At 40.2% G+C, this 26,013-nt stretch overlaps 2 protein-coding genes across 4 annotated transcripts in view; both read right to left on the bottom strand.

Moving 5' to 3' along the window:
- LOC116264551 (cellulose synthase-like protein H1) overlaps positions 1 to 26,013 on the bottom strand; it is a 115,860-nt gene that overhangs the window by 17,384 nt on the left and 72,463 nt on the right. Inside the window, exons 8-10 of the mRNA XM_050080444.1 lie at positions 7,544 to 7,752; positions 6,814 to 7,164; positions 5,765 to 5,941 (exon numbers count right to left, since the gene is read on the bottom strand). Coding sequence (XP_049936401.1) covers positions 5,765 to 5,941; positions 6,814 to 7,164; positions 7,544 to 7,752 — 737 coding nt within the window. The remainder of the gene's footprint in view (positions 1 to 5,764; positions 5,942 to 6,813; positions 7,165 to 7,543; positions 7,753 to 26,013) is intronic.
- LOC116264472 (cellulose synthase-like protein H1) overlaps positions 1 to 26,013 on the bottom strand; it is a 36,337-nt gene that overhangs the window by 8,861 nt on the left and 1,463 nt on the right. For 2 of the 3 annotated variants that reach the window (XM_050080442.1, XM_031644736.2), the window contains exons 5-9: positions 25,788 to 26,000; positions 25,410 to 25,554; positions 24,780 to 24,988; positions 24,072 to 24,422; positions 22,415 to 23,224 (exon numbers count right to left, since the gene is read on the bottom strand). In XM_050080442.1, coding sequence (XP_049936399.1) covers positions 22,691 to 23,224; positions 24,072 to 24,422; positions 24,780 to 24,988; positions 25,410 to 25,554; positions 25,788 to 26,000 — 1,452 coding nt within the window. In that variant the 3' untranslated portion in view covers positions 22,415 to 22,690. Of the gene's footprint in view, positions 1 to 22,414; positions 23,225 to 24,071; positions 24,423 to 24,779; positions 24,989 to 25,409; positions 25,555 to 25,787; positions 26,001 to 26,013 lie in introns of those variants that run through there. The other variant, XM_050080443.1, reaches the window with a different exon arrangement.

Raw genomic sequence — 26,013 nt, 5'->3', positions numbered from 1 at the left:
AAGTCTAAGGTATATCTTCTTTGAGAGAGCAATAGACCCTTGCTTGAGTGAGCAATTTCAATGCCTAAAAAATAACGAAGCTTTCTCAGATCCTTTATGTCAAAAACATTGCGAAGCAGTTCTTTAGTTCTCAAGATCTTTTCTTCATCAGTCCTTGTCACGATAATGTCATCTACATATACTAGTACGATAACCAGATTACCATCCTTTCATTTGATAAATAAAGAGTTGTCAGCATTGTTTCTTACGAAACCATGTTCTTCTAAGAAATTACTCAACCGATAGTGCCATGCCCTTGGAGATTGTTTCAAGCCATAGATTGCATTGTAAAGCTTGCACACCAATTTTTTCTTAGCTTCTTGAGGATGTCCAGGAGAAAGATTCATGTACACTTCTTCTTTCAAATCTCCTTGCAGAAAAGCGTTTTTAACATCAAGTTGATATAAGGGCCAATTATAATTGCATGCAACTGATAATATCACCCTTATTGTATCCATTTTTGCTATAGGCGCAAAGGTCTCTTCATAATCTAAGCCTTGAGTCTGTGTATACCCTTTTACGACAAGTCTGGCCTTGTATCTTTCAATACTTTCATCGCTTTTGTATTTTATTTTAAACACCCAACGACACCCAACAGCCTTTTTTCCTGGAGGTAGCGTAACAATATCTCAAGTTTTGTTTTGATGTAAGGCACTAAGTTCTTCATCCATGGCTTTTAACCACATCGAGTCTCTTTTGGCTTCTTCATATGTAGTTGGCTCTAAACAATTAGAGACTCTTGATATATATGCTCTATACATGTGGTTAATCTTCTCGTATTCAATATAATGTTCGATAGGATAGCTTGTAGAAGTATAAGTGATGTAATCTGATAACGGAGTAGGTGGCTTGACTTGTTGCTCTGATCTTCTCATAGTGATTTGGGTGTCATTTTCACTGGCAGCCACTATAGTGGTTTGGGTATCGTTCTGATGGTCTGGAGCTGCAATTTCAGTATTGGCCTCTTGAAATCCTTCTCGTGAATTTTGGTTTCTTCTTATGACTGTAAACTCATTGTAAGGATCCATAGTTGGTAGCACGATCTCCCCCTGAAGGCAAGTCTCATCAAGAACGTTAGATGTAGGAGGAAAATTTTCTTTCATAATACGATTTTCTGGTATTGGGTGATGAAAGTAAGGTGTGTTTTCATCAAACACAACATCTCTCGACATAAAAAAGTCATTTTTCTTTTATACAATAACATCGGTATCCTTTTTGTGATATAGAATACCCTCGAAAAATACATTTAAGAGCACCACTACTAAGTTTATCTATGTTTTGTCACTGCCTAGAAACAAAAGCAATACATCCAAAGGTTCGCATGTGGTTTAAATTGAGCTTATGTCCCTTCAAAATTTCAAGGGGCGCATGATCCTGAAGATTTTTGCTAGGTAATCTGTTAGTAATATAACAAGCATTCATGATGGCATCACTCCAATAAATCTTAGGGACATTCATTTGAAATAATAAAGCACGAGCAACTTCAAGAAGATGCCGATTTTCCCTTTCGGCGACTCCATTTTGTTAAGGAGTGCCCACACAAGTGAATTGATGATCAATGCCACATTGTTTTTCAAAAAGATCAAATTTAAAAATTTTGTATTCAGTACCATTATCAGTCCTTAATACTTTGATTTGTTTTCCATATTGATTTTTCACCATATTATAAAACATTTGAAATTTATCGAAAACTTCAACTTTAGATTTAAGCAAATAAATCTATGTAACCTTTGAGAAATCGTCTATAAATGTGACATAATACCGAAAACCAGAATATGAGACCACAGGGGCCGGACCCCACACGTCAGAATGAACCAAATCAAAGGAATTTTCAGTATTAGTATCAGACTTTGGAAAGGGAAGTCTACTCATTTTAGCATAGCGACACACATCACATGTTTGACAATCATAATAATATGTAGGAAATAAACAATTCAGTTTATAGCTAGAGGGGTGGCCTAACCTTTTGTGCCACAATGAGCTATCAAGTCTAGCAACCATGGCTTTGTTTTCTTGTTCCAATACATATAAACATTTAGCTAATCTTCTTTTACCAATCATCTTCTTCGACAATCTGTCCTGAAAACCCACATCATGAGGTGAGAATATAACATCACAGTTCAATTCCCTAGTGAGCCTAGAAATGGATAATAAATTTGTAGATAGACTAGGAACAACTAGAGCATTAATATTTTGTTCACAATCAAGAAGATGAACATTACTAATACCCTCTACTTTTACCTTTGATCCATCTGCAATAATCACATAGTCATTTCCATGTGCACGTTTAATATTTGATTGATCTATAACTGAGATGCACATTTTCACTTGCTCCAGAGTTAATAACCCAATGAAAGTGAGTAGAAAACATACCTGAAGTATTTGCACTTGTTGCATAGGCCACCATAGCAATTGTTTCCTTTTGTTTGCAGACATTTTGTAGAAGTTCTGTAATAATTTTCAACCGAGCAACCATGTCAACATTTTCTATAGCAGCGGAATGGGTTGTTGCAGTAGGTTCATTTGATCGACGAATCAAAGGTTGGTCTGGCTTCCCGTGCAAAATCCAGCACCTCTCACCGGTATGTCCGTCCTTCTTACAATAAGTACAGGTGAACTTGCTGCGATTTTGGTTTCTTGGTTTATTTCCAAGGAAACTGTTGTTGTCTTTCTTTCCCATGGTGGCAGCAAAGGCAGTAGTATTGGTAGTAGTATATGTTGCCTTATCTAAACCACCAACTGATGGAATAGCTTGTGGCTTGTGTTGATCTGAGTTCATGACACGTCTCTCTCATAAGCATAGATAAGATATTGTTGACTGAGGGTAATTCCAACGAGAGAAGAATTTGACTTAGGAGATGCTCAAAGTCATTTCCAAGACCAGGAAGAAGTTGAAAGGTTTTTTCATGTTCTCTAAGCTTTTTTGATGGAGCATTCTCCGAGTAAGTCATGGTACATAGGTCATATTCATCTCATAGACGTCTCATTTTACCATAGTAATAAGCAATGCAAAGATCATCTTTCTTTAGACTATGAATTAAGCAAGACAATTGATACATCCGAGCCACATTATTTTGTTCAACAAACATTTCTTGAGCATTAATTCATATGTCAAGGGCAGTAGTAGCAAGCATAAAATTTTCAACAATTTTTTATTCCGTGAAATTGAAGAGCCACGACATAACCATATCATTGACCGATTTTCATTCCTTATACTTAGCATCATGAATTTCTGGTTTAGTAATTTCCGCATCAACATATCTGAGTTTTGATCTATCACTAAGATATAAGGAAACAGATTTCGACCAAGAGTGATAATTTATTCCATCTAACAAAATAGAGGTGATTTTTGAACTTGGTACTTGTTCTTGAACGAGTATTCGTTCAACCGAAAAATCAGATGCCACGTTTGTTGCAGCCATGGAGAAACACAAACTTAGAGAACCTAGCTCTGATACCATGTAGAAAATAAATCAAATAATAAAAGAGAACACAATTTTACGTGGTTCGGTCAATCAAACCTACGACCACGAGAAACAGCTTCACACCCCTCGTGTGATTTTCTTCATTGTGTTATGGATAGAAAACAATACATAATATAATGTTCCAATCCCATTAAGGAACAAAAAAGGGGAACTAGCAGAGCAAAGGCTCTTTACAAGACAACATTAGCATTAAGGAAGGTCATCATGGCAGTATAGGAATTTCCAAAGGAGATCATTCTCCAACGCTCGTCCAACGTTCCTCTAAACGTTAATGATTCAACACGTTAATGATTCAACGGATGGGAGATAAAAACGGCAACCAACATTTTCAACATCTTTTTGGCACCAACTAGTCAACCATATGAAAGGCTACATGTGGTGACGAACACCTCCATGGGAGGGAACTCTTCATATATTTCAACCTGCAAATTCCAGAGTTTTTGGAGTAACTGATTTCGTAGTTGCATGGCACGGTTCTCTCTCTCTCCCTCTGTTTCTGTAGATTCGTGGTTTATCTCACCTCTGAAAGAGACGGTCGGGGAAAGGTCATGTTCTCGACAAACTTGTAGTTGAGGGACAGCACCCACATAAAGGCAAACTAGCACTCGCACAGAAAGTCCGTCAGCCACAAGCCGAAGGCGGCACCGCCAGGCAGCTCCAAAAGGATGACCAGCCGGTAGAGGAGCAATCACAGGATGAGAACCGAGAGGATGGAGAGAAACACCCTCCTCTGTCTAATAACTTTAAAAAAATATATCAAACGCCCCTTTAAAAAATATGCAAAATTTTCGATTTATTTTTCATGGGTTCTTTTGCCACAACCAATTATAAGGAGGCATGCCGCCGTTATTTTCCCTTCATAAGTCATAGGGTAATCACCAGTCTGTCCAATGGCAAATTGTAAGGTGCTAAGTGTCAGTTAATTATTAATGAGTTTTTAAATATTTTGAGGTTTTTTATTTTTAATTAACTTTATATTTTTAGATAAATATCTTTTAGAAATTTGAGCCGATTCACACCGTAGTAACACCGGTGTATTTTAATTATTAGTTTGTAGTGAGATAAATGAAGAGACTTGTGCGAGAGCCACTCATTCTGAGTGGCGTGCTCCAGGTACACACCCAAAAAAACAAAAAAGTACCGAAGCAAAGTATCGAGAAGTGGCGACCAAGTGAAATTATTTGGCTGTGAGTGTTGATGGTTTGGAATTTTGAATAAAAAATGAAAATTTCATTACATAATTTTCTCTTCGAGCTGAAATGAGAAACAAATTCCAAGTTTTAATTTCCTAATTCCATAAACAAAAGATCTTGTTTGATTAATAATTTTAATCAAACAAGATAAGAATTTTGATTTTAAAAGTCAATGATTCTAGATATATCAAACGTTCCTCTAAATTGCAATAATCAAGCTGCTTCACACATCCCTCCAAATCCCGTATTTCATGATGGCACTAAGCTTGATTATCATTTTGTGAGGGAAAAGATCAAGATTCCAAATGGCATTATCCATCCACATCATGCGTCTTCCCATTGACAATTGACAGACATCTTAAATAATTCAATTGTTAGTGAGCAAGTTGGGTGTGTTGCAGACTTACACACCCAACTTGAGGGGATGTATCAGATTTCTTTTAGAAAAGTCTTAAATAAAGATGAGGTTTAGTTGCCATACGATAGCAACTAAATCCTTATTTAACATTCTGTATAATTATTGTAACAGCAAAATATCTTGCGTAACGCCACAACCATTGAGCATCTCCTGTTGCACCTGCCAGATGCATATATCTTGGTAAATCTGGTGCGACAGTAATATATGAAAATAAGAAGAAGCATCTTTGCCCGGTTGGAAGATTATTCATGAATTGGCCTTAAGTCCAGTCATTAATTTGAGAACCACCTGCATAAGCAGACGAAGATCAAAGTGGCCGTGCCGGACTTGCAAATCGTTGGCCAAGGAATACCATGCTGCCCACGTCTAAAGATTCCCTTTACGAAGGGCAGGAAGCTCAGAACTACCCAAGCACAACACACCAACTCTCCCACATTAGCAGTAGCTTCCATGTCCATGACCACCTTGGCTAGGCCTAGAGCCAGAGCAGCCAAGTTCACAAAGAGCAGCGTAGTTGCAGGCACGTAAATGGCCGACGAGTCGAAAATGAACTTTCCTGCCTCAGGCGAGGCACCTTCCAAATCATCTTTGCGAGTGAGCTCGAAGACCGTCTGTGAGACCCCAAAAACCTTTAGCAACACAGCTAGGAGACCAAACAACCAGGCAGTTGAACTCACAATCTTGGCCATTCTCTGATTGTTCCACCATTCTCGCAATGATAGACCACAAAGAAGGTATTCCACGAGTGTGTAGATATTGAAGATTATGAAAACTGCAGCTGGTAGTTTGAATTCTGGATCAGTTATCTGCAAGAAAAGAAGATGCCACCAAAACTTAATTGTACAGTCTGTGTGCAAACAGAGCAAATAAGATAACCTGTCAGAATTCATGCCAATGCCGAGTTTTTGTTTGACAAAGTACTGCGCACATCTTCATTTAAATCATATCTGAATTTCCTTGATGTCAATGATCTTGAACTTGGTTAGGATTTGAACCCACATTTTGGTTTATTAGTATAGGAACTTGGTTAGGATTTGAACCTACATGTTGGTTTGTTAATATACAATCCAAATTTCTATAACAAACAGAGTGCTCCTTTTTATTGGATCTAGTGTTGGGGCATACACTTTTAGGATCTTGGTTCGACCTTTGACATCAGATGTAGTGTAGATTCCGATTTATATTTGGATCTTTCCATGGTATTCAAATCTGAGCCAATCAAGGACTTTGGAGGAACTGAACCATGTCCATCTAGTTGTTTGAGAATACGAATAGGGAATGACATATTGAGTCATCGAGACAAGCTTGTATCCAAGCCCGGATCTGCCTATTGGATCCAGTTTGTTTCAAACATTTTCACATTCATATAGCTCATCCTGTTTCCTTCTTTGTTATAAATCTTTATATTTTTTACACCTATTCATATGTCATGATACTTTCACAATGTTTTGCACCTAAACTTTTACTTTCCTTGTTATAAGATTTCCCCTCTGCTGAAAATTTTCCTAAGGACTTGATTTCGAACATTGCTCTTGCATTAATGAGTCAAACTCAATCCCTTGTGCTCTGGATCTGATGATCTAAGACCAGAGGGACTCTTAACCGAAATCTGAAACTAGTACCTTAGAAGACCTGATCAGACGACTACTTGAATATGAAGGGAAAAGAGAGATGATACCTTTGGGAAGATGGAGGTGTTTGTGAATATGCATAATGCAGGCAGAATGGCATAGCAAAATTCGGGTACGGATCGAACTGCCCACAACAACAAAATAAGATAGACCATGCACTGTCGTAGTTGCAGCTTCCCCCTAATGGTAGCCTTCACCGGGTTCCGCCGGCTGATGAGAGCTTCAAGCAAACCGGTGGCCCATCTCTTCTGCTGGACCATCGTGTCGGGTCCGGTGGACGGCGCCGCACCAAGAAATGCTGGTGGCTCAGGTAAACTTGCGATTGAGTTCCAGCCTGAGGAGTGGATCCTAAGCCCTGTCATGACGTCCTCTACTGTTGATCCATAATCCCAACCAATCTGAAACAAACTCAGCCTTTGAGATAGTGTGTTAAGCAAAATAAACATGAAAGCCCAAGAACTCTGGAAGAGCTCTTAGGGGTCGTTTGACAGATGGATTACTTTGTGAATGTTTCGTGAATTTGTTATAAACCACCAGTTAAGCCCTTTTATGAAGTATGTTTGTTTACCAAACAATGTCACCATGATTTTCTATTCTTACTTTACGGCGCAACACGGTTTGAATAAAATTCATGTTTGGAGAAAAGGGAAATGAAAGCACTGCAAGCCATTGAGAAAGATTAATGAGAAGATAATTTACAATCCGACACACTGCAAGTTCAGCTCTACAACATCTAATCGCAAAATGCCATTTAGTCAATTGTTTGAGAGAGAGAACCTGTTTGCCCCATAGGGTGTTGTCTTCATAATCACAAGCAGACACAGCAATGGCTGCCTCCAAAGAACTTGAGAGGGTCTGTGAGGGAGGAGGGTCGACGAGGGCGCTGCCTCCAGAGGCTGCTCGAAGTGCTGATTCAATTAAGGGCTGGTTGCATCCAAATATGGTTGCCAATGCTTCTTCCATGCCACACCTCCCATTTTCGCGCCCTGCATTTCCAATATTACGTGTTTTTCAACAAATACTGCGTCCCTCGAAAGCTAACTTCCAAATTTCATATATATATATATATATATATATATTGAAAGATGATGCTGCCACGTACCAAATTGTTGTCATATGATTAAAAGTTAGAAATTTACTGTTAAAAAAAAAAGCTATTACTAATTCTTTGGTTGCCATGGTATGTGAGCAGCCATGGTTTATAATGGCTTTAACAATGATATATGGTCTTTTCAGCCATAAATTTTTTAAGTTTTAACCATCCTATGTTGCAACACATGTGTTTGTGTGTGGTTGGAAGGGGGATGCTGAAAGGCAACGTCAGCCTAAATCATGATACATTGCATAAAAATAAAGTAATAGGCAGCACCATTAGCTAATTTGTAGTTGTAGAATCCATTTTTTGCTTCTTGACGATCTGGTGGTTGCTGACCGTAAATGACTTTTCTTCTATGGAAACAGCCTGTTGGTCCCCGGCATGAGATGCTGCATTCAACCCCCAAACACAAGTAAACTTTTTGTGTAATAAAAAAAAAAAAGAGGTTCTTTAGAGTTTATTAAGCAAATCACAATTCTGAGTTTCAATTGTGGTATAGTCGTTCCAATTTTCATTCAAAGTAACCCCAAGGAGTATGCCAACCTAGTTCGGCGGCTGGCGCCAAGTTGGTCAACCTTGATACAATTGGTTTAGACTTGGGGCTTTAGAATGGCGCACCTTGTTCGTCACCTTGTATTGGTTTCCATAAGGATCATCCTTGAGCGCACCATGGAACGTCTGCGGAAACTGCACGAATCCACATCGAGCCTCGGACTCAAACCCTAGCAAGAGGCACAGGGCATTGTGCATCACCTTGGGGTTGTTCACAAACATGTCGCAGTCCAGGTTCAGCATGAATGGTGCGTTTGTCATCACAGCGGACACTCTAGTCTGAACATGCCAACCAAGTCAACAAAGTCAAACAAAAGGATCTGCGGCAAACCGGCTGGGGTCTGGCCCGAGCCGTCTGGGTTCAGGGAGACAGGTGCCGTGTTTGTCCAGTACCAGAACGTTCATGGCGCCCGCTTTAAAATGGTGTCCATGGGAAGGTCGTTTCTCTCTCGATACATAAATCAAGTGCGGTACTTGATCATCCTGTCTTCCCGTGTGCTCGTTTATAATCTGATTCCATACCAACAAATTAAAAGGCTATGTCATCAGGACAATCTCACCCTTGTTTGATTCGAGATGTAAAAGTGGGTACAATCTCAACCATACATTACACCCAAAAAATGTTGGGGTTGCGTACCTTAACGATAGAAGGATGATTCCGCTTCTCGACTCGTGCAAAATCTGAAAATTCCTCTCCTGAAAATTTATCTGGAATTGATTTCTTGGCCACCTCTGCTATCTTCTTAACAAGCTCTTCATATGCTCCCTAGGGAAAACAATCTCAAAACAAATTCACAGGAGGAATGTGGCCGTTTATGGAGATGTCAACATATGGGATGTGGAACTAGGGATGCACACGAGCTGAATCAAAAACTGACTCGACTTATGTTTAGTCAACTCCACTCGAACTCCACATGCACTTTCCGAGACTGCTTGCCCTCCTCGATGGGTCGCAGCACCCATGGAAGAAAAAAAGGCGCTCATTAATGCTGCTGCTCATTAATGACATTGGGAAGTAAAAAGACGCGGTGATAAAAGATAAAAATGGGAGGAAAAAATGGTGAGGAAAGAGAAAAATGTGAAAGTGAGGTGTAATAAATTAACGTAAAATTAAACGTGGCTGCGTGGTGGTGAAGAGAGGAAAAAACAGAGGGAAAATTAAAAAACGTAAAAACAAAAAAAGGGAGGGAAAATTGAAAACGTAAAATAAAATATAAGATTAAAGTCTAGTGGAGTTGAATTTAATGGAATCGAATTCGACTAACTCAAACTCCAATTGTTAACGTACTCGAGTTTATATTTAAGATTGAGTAGAACTAGAATTGAAGTCAAGTTTATTCTCGACTTTGCTCCACTCATTGTGTGCAGCTCAGCTCTGAAACGAATATGCTCAATCCTTTCGAACAGATCGGATATAGAAAAAAATACGATTAAGATCTACAACAACACTAGACACGATTATCTCAAACACCACAATCGAGTAATGAGATAAAATACGCAGAAGGAAATCTAATTGATCAGTTAATACTCAGTGTTTTATTATGCCGATTCCATCCGTTTAAAAGTCCTTACCTTCATCTCCTTCCAGTCTTGATGGAAAGTAGAGGATGGGTTGTGGGCGTCGCCTGCTTGCGACTGAGAGAAGTAGTTGAAGGGAGCCCTGCACTCTAATCTATACTTCTTGCAGAAGGGAACCCACGAGTGAGCAAACTTGGAGGCCTCTATTAGAGAGAAGAAGGTGATGGGCGAGCAACCATCATCCGACACATAGCAGGCGATCTTCGAAGCTGGGTAGTCAACGGCGAGAATGGAGAGTACGGTGTTAACGGTGATGATGGGAGGCTCCATCACCGGATCGGCTGTGGTGACGAACACATCCATGGCAGGAAACTCTTCAGATGATTTGAACCTGCAAATTCCAGAGCTTTTGGAGTAAGTGACTTCGTAGTTGCAAGGAATTTCATGCTCTCTCTCTCTCTCCCTCTCTGTTTCTGTAGATTCGTGGTTTATCTCACCTCTGAAGGAGACGATCGGGGAAGGTCTTGTGCTCAATGAAGTGCCACTTGCAGTTGAAGGACAACACCCACATGAAGGCGAACCAGCACTCGCAAAGAAAGGCCGCCAGCCACACACCGAAGGCCACGCCGCCAGGCAGCTCCGGCAAGACGGCCAGCCGGTAGAGGAGCAAGCACAGGATGAGAACTGAGAGGATGCAGAGAAAGAGCCTCTCCACTGTGTTGGGGTGCTCTACCCTCTCCTGCAGAGGAAGACCTCCTGATCCCTTCATCCTCTCTCTCTCTCTCTCTCTTAGTGAGAAACAGGAAACCCTACAGGTTCATAAAAATAATGCTTGCAATCTCTTTCTGCGTTATGAAGATCAATTATTGAGCATTTAAAGAAAAGGAAGTTAGGAAGCTGCCCAACTGGATGCTGCCCCATCCCCTTTTCTTTTTTGCTAGAATTGATTAACAATCAATGATGTCAGCTACCTAATTCAAGGAAATGAATTCCTGCTTCCTTGGTTCCCAAATTGAAGTGAATGAATTCCCAAGGAGGCCATCACTGCTCCTTGGTTCCCAAGTTGAAGGGACCAAGAGCTCTTAAGAGAGCTTCCCCTTGGCGACGTCCTGAACATGTCCCTCAAGGTTGAGCACTAGTTCCTCTAAGCTTGCCTCAACAGCTATCAAACTCAGCAAGCCAACCCCTACAATGAAGCAAGATCACAGTCAAACAAATTATCACCATCCTGGATTTCTATGGCTATAGAGACAGCATTAACAACCCATTAAGAAGTTTCGAGTAAGTACAACAGGCACTAAAGATGTTGGGGTGTGATTAATAGGCTTCCTTAATGTATTTCTGTGGATCAAACTTCATGTTAAGGGCATTTATTTAATTTTTTTTGTGGTTTTGCCCTAATCCTCGTGTTTAAGAAAAAGGGGGGATGTTCGATCTTTCTGAGATTTAAAGAAATAACTTATGTGGTTATGAATGTAGGAGAACCTTAGTCTCCGAATCACATAAAAGATCCTTTTGTCTTTTTCTTCTCGTCTTTTCTCTTGGCGCTGAGAGAGAGAGAGAGAGAGAGAGAGGACCTGGTTTCTAACAAAAGAATGCCCTTTGTCAGTAGAAATATTGGCCCACTTCCACACTGGATAGCTTTGTATAACCCCTTTATTGTGTCATTCATATCAGGCTTGAACAAAATGAGACTTCAAAAAGGGATAACTTGTCATGTTGCGTTGAAACAACCCTTGGATTCTACTTTAGATCTTCGATTATTTAAGTTCTTGTTCTCCCTGTGAATCAACCTGAGAATTCTACTTTCAAGAGGAAGGAAATCGGTGGTCTTTTGGGTTTAAAAAGATAATATCGAGCTGCCATTATGTGCTATGGTGGAATGAACACCGCCATCCATATGAACAGCTTCGAGATTGAAACTACGGCACGCAGGTAGGAGTCTCTGCAAATCGAATTTGGATCAATAAGGTACATAGAAAACGGATCAACTTCAACGCGCAGTCCAGAAGAAGAAAGCAATGGCGACCATTACACGACACAGAACCTTGAAGAGGGAGAATGAGGATAGGACAGGAGACAGACCGTAAGGACGTGGCTCAGGACTGAATCTGATTATGTGGAGATGTATGTGGACTCGGGCACCAGAGCTTTCTTAGAGTTGAATATCAGAAAATCTGTTGAATTTCCAAGGTTCAAGTAAAAGAACTGGACACGCCATGAGTCTTTGTCGTGTATCCCTGTGCAGATTTCTGCTCAAGATGCACGGAACTCTTGTTGCCCAGGTAGAAGTCATACTGATATGTCGCTCCAGAAAAATCAGGCTAAGATTTTAAATGTTTTGGAGGGTCTGAAGAAAGCATCTCCTCCTCAACACCGCAGGTTGTCTATGGACGGCCAAGAATCGTTTCCCTTCTGATGCTCCTGCTTCCAATTGGCCAAGCCAATGGAAATTTCTGCTGAGCTAGTTTTCTACCAAGCTAGACTTTTTGAAAAAAATGAAAGCTTCACGAAACATTCTAAAGTTTGAGTTCTTTCATTTAACTGCTTAGATTACAAAAAAAAAAAGAGGTGGTTAAGGTACATGAATCCACATTAAAGCATGTTTTTGTTAGGCCACCAAATTTCAAGCATGTCTTTTGTTAAAAAAAAAAATCTTTTAAAGTTACTAGATTCACATATTCCTTATAACTAGGAGATCGTTAGCTTTGTGATTCTGGTTTTAAACGGTGAGGGTGAGGTTTTCTTGGATATAATATGGTCACCTTAAAAAAAAACAGGAAAAATAACGTAAATTAAAAAATATATATAAATTCAATTAAAAAGTAGGAAACATAAAATAAATGAGAAACTAATAAGATATAAAAATAAATAGATAAACAACAAATTAAAAAAAAAATTTAAAAGGAAACATAGACTTTCACATTAAAAACCCACGAAAAAACCTAAAATGAAAAAAAATGGGAAAACGGGACAAAAAAAAGGAAAAAGAAAGTGTTTTTCATTTGGCCTTTTTTTAAACACGGAATTCTTTGGATGTTTTTTTCGGTTGACTTACTTTTCATGTTTTAACGTATTTCTTTTGAGAAACCCCACATTTTTTATGACGATGGATAAAACCGTGGTAGAAACTTTGGTTTTAAAAGATTACCATAAACTACGAACCCAATATCAAGTAAACTTCACATGCAACAGGAGCCAGGAATTGCATACGAAAATCAGTTATAATCATGTACCAAGATTCGCAGCACTATCTACTATAAACAGAAACAAGCATCAGAGTTATAAAGGATCACAGTCTACCCGTATATTTTCAAATTTATGCATCAATCCTACTCTATTACAAGGAACCATCTATCCAAAGAAAACAAATCTCTCTCGAAAGACTAAAGAAGCAGGATATCCACCCTATGAACAAGAAAATGAAGAAAAATCATTGAAATGACATACAATGAGAAAACAAAATTGCTCCCCTGAAATACTCTAATGATCAGAACATACCATATATAAACAGCAGCACAAGTCAGGGTTAACACTTCAAGACAAAAGAACATTCCTGACATGATAGACCAAACGAACATAATCACTTCCTGAAAAATGAACTCCAACCATATAAACAAAATCAACTGCAAAACAAAGATAGTAGCTGACCTGCTCGAGATCATGTCCTACAGAGCAACCAATATGAGAGGAAAACACAAAGTAAAAAGAAGCCGTCCATCAAAAGGCATAAAAATAAATGATCAAGATAACAACCCAAAAAAGCAGGCATGAGGTGAGCTTAAGAGAACTACCATCTCTACCATCCATGTCACCAAAAAATAGCAGGAAGATTGTGATACAGAAGAATAGGATAGCAGAACAATTGCACTACAAACCATTGATGTACAGAAAAAAATGATGCAGAAAATTGGAAAAGTGTCCACCAGCAGAGAAGAGGAGTTCCTTTTGCTCTTGGTGAAGTTCACTTTCCATACATCCAAGAAATCATGCAGTCCTTGAGCCGAAGTAATGAACTCAAAGTTTCAAACACCTAGCCAGCATGTCTCCCAATAACCTGTCATGCCTCCTAGAAGAAATGTTGCCAAAATAAATGTAGAAACAGTAAAAGCGAGAAGAACAACTGATGTAATGTGTAAAACCCTCAACAAGAGGGAGAAAAAACCACGGGTGAGGAGGTCGGTGCTCACTAGCCGCCAGACACTCTCTCTCTTAAAACTTCATTAACACTCAGAAATTGGGGTTACAAGTCTTTAAGTAAAGCCCAACAAGGACTACAAACTAGATCGGGTCTGGACCCAGACCCGGTCCTATGACCCTTCTTTACATGCTTCAACACTCTTCCTCAAGTTGGGCATACATATCAAACATGTCCAACTTGGATACATTTCTCTCAAATGAGGTTGAAGATAGAGCTTTATTCAGAACATCAGCGGTTTGGTCTTTAGACTTCATGTAAGGTAATATTAACTCTTTAGCATCAATCCTCTCACGGATAAAGTGGCAATCAATTTCAACATGCTTTGTTCTGTCATGCAGTACAGGATTATTGGCTAGCTTGATTGCAGACTTATTGTCACAGTACATCTTCATAGGTCCTCTAATTTCTATCCCAATATCAGCTACCAATATTTTCAGTCATAGTAACTCTGACACTCCCATAGCAATAGCTCTATACTCAGCCTCTGCACTAGATCGAGAACACACATCTTATCTCTTGCTTCTCCAGATAACAAGGTTTCCTCCCAAGTAGACGCAGTACCCTGAGGTAGACATTCTAGTATCAGCACAACCTGCCTAGTCAGCATCGAAATATCCTTCTATCTCAACAGGCTCTTGTTTCACATATAAGAGCCCTTTGCCAGGATTCTTCTTCAAGTAGTACAATATTATGTCTTCAACCTTCAAGTGTGCATCAGTAGGGGCATGCATGAATTGACTCAGTACATTCACAACAAAAGTGATATCTGGTCGAGTGAGGGTAAGATAAATCAACTTCCCAACAAGACATTGATATCTTCCTTTGGCTTCTTCACAGAGAAACTCCTCATCTCTAAGGCTCAACTTGTGCCCAGCATCAAGAGGAATAGAAGCTGGTTTACACCAGCTTAACGGTCTCCTCCAATAGATCTAGTGTGTATTTTCGTTGATTTAACACAAGGCCGATACTGGACCTAGCAATCTCAATACAAAAAAAATACCTTAGTTTACCAAGATCCTTGAGATCAAATTCAACAGCCAGCAATACTTTTAGCTTTGTAATCTCATCCTCATCATCACCTGTAACAATCATGTCATCCACATAGACAAGTAACGGAGTGACTTTCCCTTCTTTCATCTTCACAAACAGAGTGTAGTCTTCATTCCCTTGATTGTAGCCATGATGTTGCATTACTTGTCTGAGTCATTCGAACCATGCTCTGGGCAATTGCTTGAGGTCATGTAAAGCCTTTTTTAGTTTACAACATTTTTTTGGTTCTTCATATCGTGGGGGTGTATGCATATACACTCCTCTTCAATATTGCCATTGAGAAATGCATTCTTAACATCCAGTTGGTACATCATCCACTCCTTCATCGCAGCTAGGGAAATAACAACTCTAACTGTCTTCATTTTCGTAACTGGAGCAAAGGTCTCCAAGTAATCAATCTCATATTTCTGACTAAACCCGTTGACCACAAGACGAGCTTTGTATCTCTCAACACTTGCATTTGGTTTGTATTTGATGGTGTAGACCCACTTGGATCCAACCAAGTGAGCTGTTTCAGGGATCTTTACAACTTCCCATGTCATGTTTTTTCTCGAGACTTTCATTTCTTCTTGCATCGCATCATCCCACTTGAAATCACCCTGAGCTTCAGCAACAGTCTTGGGAATCACAGCCAAAAAAAGAAAAGATACAAAACACTTATAACTCTTGCTCAGTCTAGAATAAGATACGAAATTACCAATAGGGTATTGAGTAAATGACCTGACACCCTTTCTCAGAGCAATGGGAAGATCTTCATTTTCAGTCTCATCCTAAATCTTTAAAGCATGACTTGGTTCATCCAGGGGAGGAATAACATTGGGATTGGAAGTAGACTTCGCACCACCAGTCACTTCATCTATACGAGCACCTCGTTTAGAATAGACCTTTCCAAACAAGTGATGACCTTCTCTCTCAGTCCTAGTGAAACACCCTTCCTCTCTCTCATGTTGATCAACAATTTTGAGAGGTTCTGAATACCCTTCCTCCCTCTCCTGCTCACCAACACCTATGAGAGGTTCTTATCGTTTGTAATCCAAAAAATCTGTAAATCGAACCTCTTGACTCTGAGAATATTCTTCCCTAGACATAGACTTCTCCCCCTAAAGAGGATTCTCAGAGAAGTAAGAGACATGTTCCAAAAAGGTAACATCCTTTGTAACATAAACTCGACCAGTGGTAGGATCAATGCATTTGTACCCTTTATGAGTAGGAAAATACCCGACAAAAATACCCTTAGTGGACCGTGGATCAAGTTTCATAACATGGGGACTATGACCATGAATAAAACACACACAGCCAAAGATTCGAGGGGGGAGGAGAAAAGGCTGACGACTTTCTGAAAGTAAAGAATGAGGAGTCCGTCCATTCAACACACGACTAGGCATGCAATTGATCAGAGACGCACTAGTGAGAACAGCATTACCCCAATAGTGTTTGGGAAGATTTCTCTGAAACAATAGGGCCTTGGTGACATTAAGTAACTAACGATTTTTCCTCTCAGCCACCCCGTTTTATGGAGGGGTATAACTACAGGACGTCTCATGAATAATCCTTTTTTGGAATAAATCCTCAACAAATTGGCACATAAACTCACGTGCATTACTAGACCAGAAAGTCTTAACAGTTCCACCATATTGAGTTTCTACCAGTATAATGAAGGTCTTTATGACATGAGACTCCTCACTACAGTCTTTTAACAAGTATACAAAGGTGGTTCTGGAGAAGTCATCAATAAAGGTTATAAAATATTGAAACTCTTGATGAGTATGAATTCCTGAAGGCCCCCACATCAGAATGAGTCAAAGAAAACACTTCATTAACACAACTAGTAGAAATAGAGTATGAAGCCCTAACATGTTTGGCAAATTGACATACATCACAAGAAATCATAAATAAGTTCAAATTGGAACACAAGTCGGAAACAACTGTTTTAAAATCTCAAAACGTATGTGCCCAAGGTGTTCATGCCAATACAAAAAAGACTGAAGACAATCTTCTCTTCTCTTTTATGTCCTGCTGATCACTGTCATATGAGTTGTGGCCACGCGAATGGGAAATCAGTATAATCCTTCAGATGCCAACCCAATCCCAATCCTCATCCATGTCACCAAATCCTGCAAAACACAACGATTTGCAGAGAAAATGAGTTCACAATTCAACTCTTTAGTAAGTTACTAACTGACAAGAGATTTAAGGGAAGTTGAGGAACATGTAATACTCCTTGCACATGAAATTTGTTCAACAATGATAGACTCTCTTCTCCTGCCACAGAGGTGGAGGAACCATCTGCAGGAGAGACGTGCCTTTTCAGATGATAGCTTATACTCATGAAACAACTTAGGGTTACCCTTCATATGGTGAGTAGCACTATTGTCAACAATCCATTCTCCCACACAAGAGTTACCTTTATCTCTTAAAGCAGCAAGAGCATGGTTAGCCTTCGTATCATCTGATATCTCGACCTGATTGACATCAATCTGACTTAAATAAGCTCGAAGTTCAAGAATCTGTTCAGCAGATATAGAGGTCTTACCTCCACTAGATTTGGTATCCTCTGACACAGGTGTCTTCCCACTAGACGACCTCTCCCTGTTACCCCTTTTTTATGGATGAAGATCCCAATAGAAATCCACAGTACGATCAGTCTTCTTGCAGTGAGTGCATCTACGAAGAGGTTTGGGAGCACCTCCAGGACCACGACTAACAAGTGCAGACCTCTCATTATATGATATGTGATCTCTCTTTCCCTCAGTGGTAACTAGCCTTCTCTGTTCTTCAGCCTCAACACGAGAGTAAACATATTTAATATTGAATGCTTCTTTAGAATTGAGAATCTGACTCCTTATATTTTTGAATTCATTGTTTAGTCCTGCTAAGAATAGGAATATCCTATTCTCCCATTCTTTGGCCACATAATGCATCTGGTCTTGAGGACAGTTTCAAGTATCATCTGAATGGTAGTTAAGATCCTTCCATTTGGATTTTAGTGCGGCATAAAAATCTGCGACCAAGAGATCCTCTCGCCTTAGAGCATACACATCCTTCGTCAGTTGATACACACGAAATTTCCTCTTCTTCTGGCCATACATTTGTTCCAAAATAATCCACATATCTCTCGCAATCTTCTTACGAAGAATGAGAGATTGAATATCAGATGACATCGAATTTACAATCCAAGATTTCACTTGGTTGTCCTCAAGGAACCAACTATCCCAAGCCATACTATTTGCAGCAAATTCAACCGTACTCTCATTCACATAGGCAATACGGCCTCAACCAGCTATACCCATAGTGATGGCGGCAGACCACTAAAGATAGTTTTCCTTGGTAAGATAAATGGTGGTGACCTGAATCGGAACACTCTCAGTTCTATAAGCCTCAATTTCAGTCTGATCAGTATTGACGGTCGAGGAAGCAGACGCTGCCATGATCACGAACCAATCGACAGCAACAAAAAAGAGGGCACCGGCGGCAGCAAGGAATACCGGCGGCAGCAAGGGCAACCAGCGGCACCGGAGCAGCAGCAGGTGGCGACACCAGAGCAGCACCAGAGGGGCGGCGGGAGCAGGGCTGACCGCCGTGTTTCTGTGCCTCTGTTTTTCGGGATACTACGAGACTGGCGATGAAGGCAGCGCAAGTGGAGCAGGGTTGGGCGGAGCGGGCGACAATGGGCGGGGCTTTGCTGACGGAGAACCTGTGACCAAGGCGACAACTGAAGAGCGCACAATGCACAGACGGCGCTAATGAACAGAGCGACAATGCAAGATGCTGTCGCAGGGAACCAGCATGGAACACGACAGCAAGGCACCAACTAACGTTGAGGCTGAGGACCAAGAAGCGACAACGGAGTAGCAGCAACAGAGAGCTCTGTGACAAATGAGCACCATTAGACGAAGGCAAACAGCAAGAGAGCCTCGGGCGACAGCAACGTTGCATGGAGTGGCTGGCGATGGTGGTCGCTGGTTGATGGGCGACGCTAGGCGCTGGCAGAGGCGACAGCGTCAGGCGAAGGAGAACGTCAACCGTGAGCTGGGCAGCGATGCTGGGCTGCAGCCAAAAACCAGCGGCAAAGAGCAACCAGAATCAGCGGCAACAGAGTCACAGAGACGCAGACAAGGGCGGCCGCAACAGCTGGAGGCAGTGGGAACATGCGTGGCAGAGGTTCCTTCAATGACAGTAGCGGAGGAGCTCCACAGTAGACTCCACCAAGTGTTGACGACGGCAGAGAAGGCGAGCGGCAGTCTCAGGTGATGCTCGCAGAAGGTGCACCGTCGGGCACAACAAACTTTGTCGGGGTCCACTAGAATTTCACGGGGACAGAAATCTTTCACCAAACAGAGTCGAGGATTCTTTGTCAAGTCTGAACAGTGATCTCAAAAATTGTTCGGCTCTGATACCATGTAGAAACAGTAAAAGCAAGAAGGACAACTAATGTTAAATGGAAAACCCTCAACAAGAGAGAGAAAAAACCACGGGTGAGGAGGTCGGTGCTCACTAGCTGTCAGACACTCTTTCTTTTAAAACTTCATTAATACTCAGAAATTAGGGTTACAAGTCCTTAAGTAAAACCCAACAAGGACTACAAACTAGATCGAGTCTTGACCCAGACCCAGTCCTATGACCCTTCTTTACATGCTTCAAAAATAAATAAATAAACAAAACAGATTCATATTGTTTGAGGATATTGACCAACCTAGTGCAAGGAAATGGTTGAGAGAATATATGTTAAGGGAGAATGAAGAGGATTATAACCCCTTTCTTAGGATCATATGATGCTATCGGGACTGCTTGCTACCTTGCCAGTAGAATTTTAAGCTCTAGTATTAACTACAAAATTCCTCTTGAAATTTTGTTAAATAGAAAAATATCCATCCAACACCAAAAGGTGTTTGGGTGCAAGTGTTTTGCTCACATACATGCTGGTTTTCAAAATAAACTTGACAAAAGAGCTATGAAGTGCATCTTTCTTAGTTATTCTAGTAAAAAAAAGGAATACAAATGTTATGATCCTCATTTAAATAAATATTTTGTGACTCGAGAAGCCAAATTCTTTGAACAAGAGTCATATTATGATTTTGCTAAAAAGGAAAGGCAAATTCTACATCAGTCGACAACTCTACTCGTCCATTATTTGGAATTTTTATGAAGTTCATGGATCATATCATGCTGCTCTTGAGCCTCCCATCGATGAAAATGCCTCCAATAAAGATCAACACCAAAACCTTTATGAACCTGAGCCAACTGAATTAGCCCCTCAACTTGAACCTACTACTCGATCAAACCAAGTGTGGTGAACCAACAAACATGTCAACCTAGTCCACCATGATAGAAAACCCTAGGATATCATCAAGACTAAAAAAACTTCAATCGAAGCTTAATGACTACTACACTTATCTATCTACCCACAACTCTCACTCCATATACAACTACTTTACCTTTGACAACCTGTCTAAATCCTACAAAACTATATCCTAAACACCTATTCTATCCAAAAAACTATGACGAGACTAGCAAAAATAAACAATGGAGAGATACTAATACAGAGGGAATTTCAGCACTATAGAAAAACAATACTTGGGACCTAGTACCATTTCCTGATGGAAAGAAGATAGTTGGATGCAAATGGATCTATAGGATAAAATGTAAAAGTGATGGCACCATTGAATGCTTTAAAGCACAACTAGTAGCAAAAGGATTCACTTAGACTGATGGAGAAGATCAGGCTGAAATTTTGGCACCAGTTACAAAAATGAATTTAGTCAGAACATTGCTCTTTATTGCTGCAAATAAAGAATGGGATATTATGCTACTTGACGTAAAAAATACACTTTTGCATGGAACAAACGATTTGATAAAAAAAAAACTCAGAAATCAATGAGAGGTCTACATGGAGGTTCCTCAACACATTGAAAGCAAGATGGGGTACGTGTGTTAAATGATGTGTGCGATCTGTTGAATAGACTGCCCCTTTATAGACTTAAGCAATCTCCACGTGCATGGTTTTCTTGTCTTAGTGATGCACTTGGCAAGATTGGGTTCAAAAGAAGCTCTGCTGTTTGTTTCCATGCAAGATTCAAAGATCACAACTCCCCTTGTGTATGTTGACGATATCATTATGATAGGTGATGACATTGACTTCATGATTTTAGTCAAAAAGTATCTTCACAATCATTTTGAAATAAAAGATTTGGGCAGATTAAGGTACTTTTTGGGTATAGAAGTGGCACATTCAGATAAAAAAATATTCTTGTGTCAACATAAATATGTTTTGGATCTCCTTCATGAAACTAGATGCATGGGAACTAAACCAGTCGATAGTCCATTGGAACTCAACTACAAACTTACGCATGACGATGGTGATGTAGTGAAAAATGTCCATAGCTTCCAATTGGCAAACTAATTTACTTAATTGTTACTTATCCAAATATTACTTATGCAGTTCGTCTTATAAATCAATTCATGCGTAAACCAAGGTCAACACATGTTGAAGCAGCTCATAGAATAGTAAGTTATCTAAAAGGAACTCCTAAAAGAGAGATTTTAATTCAAAGAAACTCTTTTGAAGTCTTTTGATACTCCAACGCAGACTGGGCTGGTAATCCAATAATAGATTAACTACATCAAGCTATTGCACATTTGTTGGAGGAAATCTAGTAACATGGAGAAGTAAAAACCAATTAGTCGTAGCTCGATCAAGCGCAGAGGCAGAGTATAGGGCTATGGCATCTTGCACTTGTGAACTGGTATGGTTGAAATTATTACTGAAAGGCATGCTTGTGGACGTAAAAATCCCCAATGAAACTCCTTTCTGACAACATCATGGCAGCAATTTACATTGGAACAAGTCTGGTTTTTCATGAGAGGATAAATAGAAGTTGATTATCACTTTATCAAAGAAAAAATTCAAGATGGAACTATAGAAACTCCATATGTTAATAGTGATAATCAACTTGCAGATATTCTAACGAAAGCGCTTGGACAAAACAAGCACAAATTTATTTCAAACAAGTTGGGACAGATTGATATCTCTGCACCAACTTAAGGGGCAGATTGGTACAACTTGGAGAGAATCACCTCGTGGAGCCCTACTCGTTGCATCCCTCTTAATGAGTTGCCTTATTTTGTTATGGAAAGGCAACTCCTTGGAGAAGGTTGGAGAGATGAACGTTGTCGACTTTTCTTCCGTTCATTATTTCCTCTCTTAGCTCATTCAACCATTGTAAACTCCATGTATCAAACAAAATAAATTGTATTACTGCAACTAGCAAAAGTGACACTACAGAAATAAAAACAATTGGTGACCTCTCCCATGGATGTAGGCATTCAAGACGAACCAAGTAAATCCTGCCCCTATTCTTTTCTCTTGATTAACACAAAATCAGATTCATTTTCTTAACACTGTATGTATATATCTTGGTAAATCTGGTGTGACAGTATATATGCAAATATGAAGAAGCATCTTTGCCCGGTTGGAAGATCATTCATGAATTGGCCTTAAGTCCAGCCATTAATTTGAAAACCACCTGCATAAGCATACGAAGGTCAAAGTGACCGTGCCGGATTTGCAAATCGTTGGCCAAGGAATACCATGCTGCCCACGTCTAAAGAGTCCTTTTACGAAGGGCAGGAAGCTCAGGACTACCCAAGCACAACACACCAACTCTCCCACATTAGCAGTAGCTTCCATATCCATCACCACCTTGGCTAGGCCTAGAGCCAGAGCCGCCAAGTTCACAAAGAGCAGCGTAGTTGCAGGCACATAAATGGCCGACGAGTCGAAAATGAACTTCCCTGCCTCTGTCGATGCACCTTCCAAATCATCTTTGCGAGTGAGCTCGAAGACCGTCTCCGAGATCCCAAACACCTTGAGTAACACAGCTAGGAGACCAAACAGCCAGGCAGTTGAACTCACAATCCTGGCCATTCTCTGATTGTTCCACCATTCTCTCACTGAAAGGCCACAAAGAAGGTATTCCACGAGTATGTAGAGATTGAAGATGATAAAAACTGCAGCTGGTAGTCTGAATTCTGGATCAGTTATCTGCATGACAAGAGGATGCCACCATAACTTAGTTGAACAGTCTGTGTGCAAACAGATCAGATAAGATAACCTTTCTGAATCCATGGCAATGCTGAATTTTGTTTGACAAAGTAATGTGCAGATCTTCATTTAAATCATATCTGCATTTTCTTGATGTCAATGATCTTGAATTTGGTCAGCATTTGAATCAACATTTTGGTTGATTAGTATTGGTCTCAGTCAATATACAATCCAATTTTCTGTACCAAACTCAGTGCTCCTTCTTTTTCTTGGATCAAGTGTTGTGGCATACACTTTTAGGATCTGAGTTCGACCATTGACATCAGATGCAGTGTAGATTTCTATTTGTATTTGGATATTTCCAAGGTATTCAGATCTGAGCCAAGCAAGGACTTAGGAGAAACTGAACCATGTCCATCTAGTTGTTTGAGAATACGAATATGGAATGACATTGAGTCGTCAACATGCAGACAGCTTGCATCCAAGTCCGAATCTGCCTATTGGATCAAGTTTGTTTCAAACATTTTCACATTCATATAGCTAATCGTGTTTCCTATTTTCTTACAAATCTTTCGATTTTTGACAACTCTTCATATGTCAAGATATTTTCACAATGTTTTGCACGTAAACTTTTTCTTTGCTTGTTATAACTTATAAGATTTACCCTCTGCTGAAAATTTTCCAAAGGACTTGATTTCGAACATAGCTCATGCATTAATGAGTCAAACTCAACCCCTTGTGCTCCGGATCTGATGATCTAAGACCAGAGGGACTCGTAACCGAAATCTGAAACTAGTACGTTAGTAGTCAGATGACTACTTGAATAAGAAGGGAAGAGAGATGATACCTTAGGGAAGATGGAGGTGTTTGTGAATATGCATAATGCAGGAAGAATAGCATAGCAAAGTTCGGGTACGGATCGAACTGCCCACAACAACAAAATGAGATAGACCATGCACTGTCTCAGTTGCAGCTTCTCCCTTACGGTAGCCTTCACCGGGTTCCGCCGGCTGATGAGAGTTTCAAGCAAACCGGTGGCCCATCTCTTCTGCTGGACCATCGTGTCGGGTCCGGTGGACGGCGCCGCACCGAGAAACGCTGGTGGATCAGGTAAACATGCGACTGAGTTCCAGCCTGAGGAGTGGATCCTACACCCTGTCATTACGTCCTCTGTTGTTGATCCATAATCCCAACCAATCTGAAACAAAAATAAACATGAAAGCTCATGAACTCATAAAGAGCTCTTAAGGGTAGTTTGGCAAATGAATTATTTTGTGAGTGTTTAATGAATCTGTCGTAAACCAAGTTATGCCTTTTTAAGAAACATGTTTGTTTATGCATTGGATGGCATAAACTTCCCATAATTTTCTATTGTTACTTCACAGCAGGACACGCTTTGAATAAAATTCATTTTTAGAGAAAAGGGAAATGGGAGCGCTGGAAGCCATTGAGAAACATTAATGAGAAGATAACTTACAACCTGACTCACTAAAAAGTCAGCTCTACAACATCTAGTTACAAAATGCCATCTAGTCAATTGTTTGAGATAGAGAACCTGTTTGCCCCATAGGGTGTTGTCTTCATAATCACAAGCAGACACAGCAATGGCTGCTTCCAAAGAACTTGAAAGGGTCCGTGAGGAAGAAGGGTCGATGACGGCTCTGCCTTCAGAGGCTGCTCTAAGTGCTGATTCAATTAAGGGCTGGTTGCCTCCAAAGATGGCTGCCAATGCTTCTTCCATGCCACACCTCCCATTTTGGTGCCCTGTATGTCCAATATTACGCGTTTTTCACCAAATACTGCATCCCTCGAGACAACTTCCAAATTTTCATATATATATATATATATATATATATATATATATATTGAAAGCCGATGCTGCCACGTGCCAAATAGTTGTCATATGATTAAAAGTGAAATATTTGCGGCTAAAAAATCCATAAATCATCGTTAAAGCCATTATAAATTAGTTGGTTGCCGTGATATATGTGCACCCACGGTTTATAATGGTTTTAACGATGACCTATGGTCATTTTAGCGATAAAATTTTTAAATTTTAATCATTCGGCAACAACCGCTAAGCAGCTGCATATATGTTTGTGTGTGGTTGGCAAGGGAGATGCTGAAAGGAAACATCAACCTAAATCATGTTAAGTTGCATAAACATAGAGTAAATAGTCAGCACCATTAGCTAATTTGTAGTTGTAGGATTCATTGTTTGCTTCTTGACGCTCTGGTGGCTGCTGACCATAAATGACTTTCCTTCTATGGAAACAGCCGGTGCCCCCATACGTTGGCCCTTGATATGCGTTGGTACCTGGCATGAGACGCTGCATTCAACCCCAAACGCACACATGTATGATTTTTGTATAATACAAAAACAAAAACGGAGGTTCATTAGAGTTTATTGGGAAATCACAATTCTGAGTTTCAATTGTGGTATTGTTGAGCTAATTTGTATTCAAAGTAGCCCCAAAGAACGTGCCAACCTGGTCCGGTGGCTGGCGCCAAGTTGGTCAACCTTCACACAATTGGTTTAGAATTGGGGCTTTAGAATGCGCACCTTGATCAACACCTTTAATTGGTTTCCATACGGATCATCATTGAGCGCACCATGGAACATCTGCGGAAACTGCACGAACCCACTTCGGGTCTCGGACTCGAACCCTAGCAAGAGGCACAAGGCATGGTGCATGGCCTTAGGGTTGTTCACAAACATGTCGCAGTCCAGGTTCAGCATGAATGGTGCGTTGGACATCACCCCGGAGACTCTAGTCTGAACAAACCAA

Source organism: Nymphaea colorata, chromosome 11 (genome assembly GCF_008831285.2).
Source record: "Nymphaea colorata isolate Beijing-Zhang1983 chromosome 11, ASM883128v2, whole genome shotgun sequence".
In the NCBI taxonomy this organism is placed as follows: Eukaryota; Viridiplantae; Streptophyta; class Magnoliopsida; order Nymphaeales; family Nymphaeaceae; genus Nymphaea; species Nymphaea colorata.
This window is presented reverse-complemented; position numbering and strand designations above follow the sequence as displayed.